This window comes from Branchiostoma belcheri, unplaced genomic scaffold, assembly GCF_001625305.1.
Source record: "Branchiostoma belcheri isolate BF01 breed outbred unplaced genomic scaffold, Haploidv18h27 scaffold64, whole genome shotgun sequence".
Lineage (NCBI taxonomy): Eukaryota > Metazoa > Chordata > Leptocardii > Amphioxiformes > Branchiostomatidae > Branchiostoma > Branchiostoma belcheri.
In genome coordinates this window covers 1,721,445-1,726,811 of record NW_017804287.1, presented here as the reverse complement: position 1 = coordinate 1,726,811, position 5,367 = coordinate 1,721,445, and the positions used below count along the sequence as shown (strand labels likewise).

At 44.5% G+C, this 5,367-nt stretch overlaps 1 protein-coding gene across 1 annotated transcript in view; it reads left to right on the top strand.

The window, feature by feature from the left end:
- Window positions 1–5,367, top strand: part of LOC109483322 (sushi, von Willebrand factor type A, EGF and pentraxin domain-containing protein 1-like) — a 27,009-nt gene that overhangs the window by 15,564 nt on the left and 6,078 nt on the right. The window contains exon 16 of the mRNA XM_019786311.1: window positions 779–955. Within this exon, the coding sequence (XP_019641870.1) occupies window positions 779–955 (177 nt within the window). The remainder of the gene's footprint in view (window positions 1–778; window positions 956–5,367) is intronic.

The following is a 5,367-nucleotide window of genomic DNA, read 5'->3' as shown; positions in this document are numbered from 1 at the left end:
AGGGCCGGACAAACCCCTCGGGCTCAACTCCCCCGTAGCGGTAATTTAGATAGGCGGGCGAAGGGCTCTTGGCTGCCGAAGGAAAACGGCTAACGGCCCGATACTAGTTTTGGCATCCAGGGTACCCCACCCCCCATCACGGTTCATGACTTGATTGAATTTTCTAATCCACACGGACTCCTTAATCCAACGAATCCATCTGTTGTCCTCTGGTCTCGGAACCGCATATGGCCCTACGATGTAACAATGTCTAGTATGTATGTCATACTTGCACTACGTTCGGAAATGCATTGTTTACAGTAAAAACTAGCTTAAGTGCACTGTGAAACAAGAAACAGTGCACTGTGAACTAGGTAACACCTTTAGTGCACTATTCACCAAGTAACATCTAGCGTCAGTTCACAGTAAACCAGTCAGAATTGCCCTGATGAAGATGGCAGACGGTCATTGAACGTCGGCTCGTGAAAAATAGATGATTGTGATCAAAAAACTTTGCTATTCATTCGTTTACCATCCTGATGAAATTATTTAAGGATTGAGGAATATAGTTTGCATTGAATTCTTCTTGCACTTTTAAATGCGAGGGAGAGAGAAGCTTTGTTCGTACGTACTCAACAAATAGTCTCTAGAAAAAGGCAAATCCAAAAACTGCCGTTCATAATCAGTGATTCAAATAATTTTCAATTTTGCAGATTTTGCAGATATACAAGATATTGTGTTGTTTTTTTCTACCTAGATGTTTTATAGGAATTATTTCTTTTTGTCCTTTCCATTGCAGCTCGACAATGTCCGGCTCGGGCGGCCCCGGCTAACGGAGCAGTGACTCCTACCGGAGCGGTCTCCTACCCGAACGGAGCCACCTTCACCTGTAACACGGGATACAGACTGAACGGACAACCTACTCCGACGTGCCAAGCTGCCGGAACGTGGAGTCATCCTGTTCCAACATGCACACGTAAGATGAGTTTGATACTGTACAAACTTGTACGAAACGTTACGAGACGTTTTTACGCGCTATAGTGACAAGAAGATGCGACCGCAGATATTAGGATATTAGGTTTTTTTCCAGAAAAATCAATTATCTCCTAGACCTAGGCTACATACGTGACCTACTCAGCAGAAGGCATCTATTGTGGTTTTTTTTAGCTACATGTATATGTTTGACAAGAAATTTTTTTTGTACTTTCCATTGTAGTGGTCCGATGTCCGGCACGGACGGCCCCAGCTAACGGAGCGGTGACTCCTACCGGAGCGGTCTCCTACCCGAACGGGGTCACCTTCACCTGTAACCCGGGATACACACTGAACGGCATTCCTAACCCTACGTGCCAAGCCGGCGGAATTTGGAGTCATCCTGTTCCAACATGCACACGTAAGATTAATCTGGCACTAGTATACACAAGAAATTCTTACCAAAATAAATCATTCAACGGCCATTTAGTAGTGAGGATATCAGAAGGGTAATTTCTTTCAAAACAAGCGTTTGCAAACAGACGCCTAGGTACGGTGGACAAAGTCAATCTAAAGTGTATAATTTGGTACAGTCATAGAACGGGTACGTAAAATTTTTGTTTTGTAGGTTTTTTTCAGAAAGATCAATTATCTCCCAGACATACGTACTTGTCCTACTCAGCAAAAAGCATATACAAGAAATTATGTAGTCTTTTCTAGCTAGATGTTTTATATTTTTTTTTATCTATTTTTGTACTTTATATTGCAGCGGTCCAATGCCCGACTCTGACGCCCCCAGCTAACGGAGCGCTGTATCCTTTTAGAGCGACCTCCTACCAGACCGTGGTCACCTTCACTTGTAACCCGGGATACACACTGAACGGCGTTGCTACTGCGACCTGCCAAGCTGATGGAACATGGAGCCATCCTGTTCCAACATGCACACGTAAGATGATTTGCAAGTAATTTTCCTCCAAATGTAGTATGCAGATAGACATATAGATAGCAGATAGAACAACTACAGACGTACGGCCTCTGTTACTGAGATGCTAGGTAACCTGGGATGGAAATCACTCCAACACCGCTGCAGACCATCGCGAGTTAGAACAACTATTACAGGCTCTCGTTCTTCCCTCGCACCATCAAGGAGTGGAATGAACTCGAGCCCAGTGTGGCGGAGGCGAAGTCCATCTCCCAGTTCAAAGCAGAGCTGGGACGGGCTTCGCTGCATTGAGCTGCCTACCTGGTCCTTGTACATATGTAAATATGTGTAATACTAGCACCACTGATTTCACCTGACCTGTCCTTGAACTTGTCTACGTCCATCTCTACCCTACCCTTTGTTTGCACACCGTCACTAATCTGCGCAGCTGCTAATAATCCTCTTCTTAGAGGGATGGGCAGTACCGAAGATGATGACATCCACCAAATAGTTAAAGAGAGAACAAGGAAAATCGTAGATTTTGTACCTCCGGGTATTGAAATGTGTGTTGCAGAATGTTGGGTGCATGTTGGGACTGTTCTTTAAATTAGTGAATTCGCGCGAATACCATTTTTTCGAAAAGTTTCGAAATGTTTGTAATTGGCTAAATGATCTGTGAAATCACTAATCCCCCTAGCCGACTGGAGCCCAAAAATAGAAAGGACAGGGGGCATCCCGTGGCGAATCTGGCTGCCCGACCCTCAGCGACCAGCGATAATGTAAACAAACACCCGCTCCGGGCGCCAGCCGCCAATCGTCCGGTGCGCGTGTTACCCTTCTAACATGTAAGTAAGGCCATGTTGATTTGATTATATGGATGACATCCTCTGGGAACCCCAAAACTGATGCGCGCGTGCGAATAGTAAAATCTGAGCTTTTTATTGTATACTTTTATATGTTGTTTGTTATATACATGTAGTTGATGGTGTTGAATTTTATGTGTTAGATTTAGCCTTCCTGGTTGTGTTAACACAGGTCAGTATTTTCATCTGCAGCCTATAACATGTACCCACGAACGGGCCGCCACGAACTTATGCCACAAGGAACTCGTAATGAAACTCAGAATGACAACCGGAGCCGTTAAATGGAATCAGACGTTAAAAATAACTGCTGAAGTACCTCCCCGCATGTGCAAGTCATCCTTATTGTCACTTCCTCCATTTTCCGCCGATTCTTCGTATAAATTGGGGAAGTAAAGGTCTGAATCCGCGGTATTTGTAAGTTAGAAGTCGTAATATACGCCGAAAACAACCAACACAAAGGTTGCGCAACAGTACGTTGACCCCTGACCCATTGGCTAACCAGGAAGTGCCGATTACGTGTCCTGTGAACGCGTACTAAAGTATCCCCCCAGCGGGTCCCACCAGGCACGATAATGAGACGTTGATTGACGGCACATGTGGTTCACATCTGAACAGTTTCAAAGAAAGAATTTATCGACAATGCTGACACCCCTCTGTGTGAAAGGTCAGATCAGTGGTCGCGACCTCAATCGTCCTTATACATGCAAAGGTCAAAAGCTGAGGCCCACTTTCACACTGAAAGGGGTGTCCATCGGCGGTCTAAACGCATCATTTTGACGCACTAAAACACACATACTAAAAAACCAAAACAACGTGCACCATCTACAGCCCAACAGCAAAACGTATACCAAGTCCCAGACATATCCGTCCACCCAAACGCGAGAAACGGGTGCGAACGCAATTTTCGTCTTCCCTCACAAAACCTCCGCGCTCGGGATATACATCCCTACCCGGAGGTAATTAGGACCTGGGACAGTGTAATCTTTCAGTATTCAAACATGATAAAGATTAACAGTTATTGTTTTGTAAATCTTTAGATTTGAAATATTTCCTAAAAAGGATCATTGACCATGTCATCCATTGCAGCGGTCCAATGCCCGACTCTGACGCCCCCAGCTAACGGAGCGGTGAGTCCTTTTAGAGTGACCTCCTACCAGACCGTGGTCATCTTCACCTGTAACGTGGGATACGTACGGAACGGCGCTGTTACTGCGACCTGCCAAGCTGACGGAACATGGAGCAATTCTGTTCCAACATGCACACGTAAGATGAGTTTAATAGTGTAGAAACTTGTAATTTCGTACGACACGTTTTACGCGCTATAGTGACGTGAACATGCGACCGCAGATATTAACAAATGATTATTTTACCATTGCAGCGGTCCAATGTTCGGCTCGGGCCGCCCCAGCTAACGGGGCGGTGAGTCCTACCGGAGCGGTCTCCTACCCGAACGGGGTCACCTTCACCTGTAACTCGGGATACACACTGAACGGCATTGCTACTGCGACCTGCCAAGCCTATGGAACATGGAGCCATCCTATTCCAACATGCACACGTAAGATAATTTGCAAGTAATTTTCCTCCAAATGTAGTATGCAGATAGACATCCACCAAATAGTTAAAGAGAGAATTATGACCTGGCACAGTGTAATTTTCAGTATTCAAACATGATAAAGATTAACAGTTATTGTTTTGTAAATCTTCAGATTTGAAATATTTCCTAAAAAGGATTATTGATCCCAAACCTGAAGTTTATACCCCCCCCCCCCATCACGGTTCATGACTTGATTGAATTTTCTAATCCACACGGACTCCTTAATCCAACGAATCCATCTGTTGTCCTCTGGTCTCGGAACCGCATATGGCCCTACGATGTAACAATGCCTAGTATGTATGTCATAATTGCACTACGTTCGGAAATGCATTGTTTACAGTAAAAACTAGCTTAAGTGCACTGTGAACCAAGAAACAGTGCACTGTGAACTAGGTAACACCTTTAGTGCACTATTCACTAAGTAACATCTAGCGTCAGTGGACAGTAAACCAGGGAGAATCGCCCTGATGAAGATGGCATACGGTCATTGAACGTCGGCTCGTGAAAAATAAATGGTTGTGATCAAAGAACTTTGCTATTCATTCGTTTACCAACCTGTTGAAATCATTTACGGATTGAGGAATATAGTTTGCATTGAAATTTTCTTGTACTTTTAAATGCGAGGGAGAGGGAAGCTTTGTATTCATCTCAACAAATAGTCCCAAGAAAAAAATCAAATCCAAAAACTGCCGTTCATAATCAGTGATTCAAATAATTTTCAATTTTGCAGATTTTGCAGATATATAAGATATTGTGTTCCTTTTCTAGCTAGATGTTTTATAGGAATTATTTCTTTTTGTACTTTGTACATTGCAGCTCGACAGTGCTCCTACCGGAGCGGTCTCCTACCCGGAAGGAGCCACCTTCACCTGTCTATCAACGAGCGCGCGCGTTGTGTTAGGGTTTTCAGTTCAAAAATAACGTTGATAATTTCAGGCGTACAATGTTCGGCTCGGGCGGCCCCAAGTTTATCCAGGGTTACAGGTGAAGGTGACCCCGTTCGGGTATAAGACCCCTCCGGCAGGACTCTCCGCTCC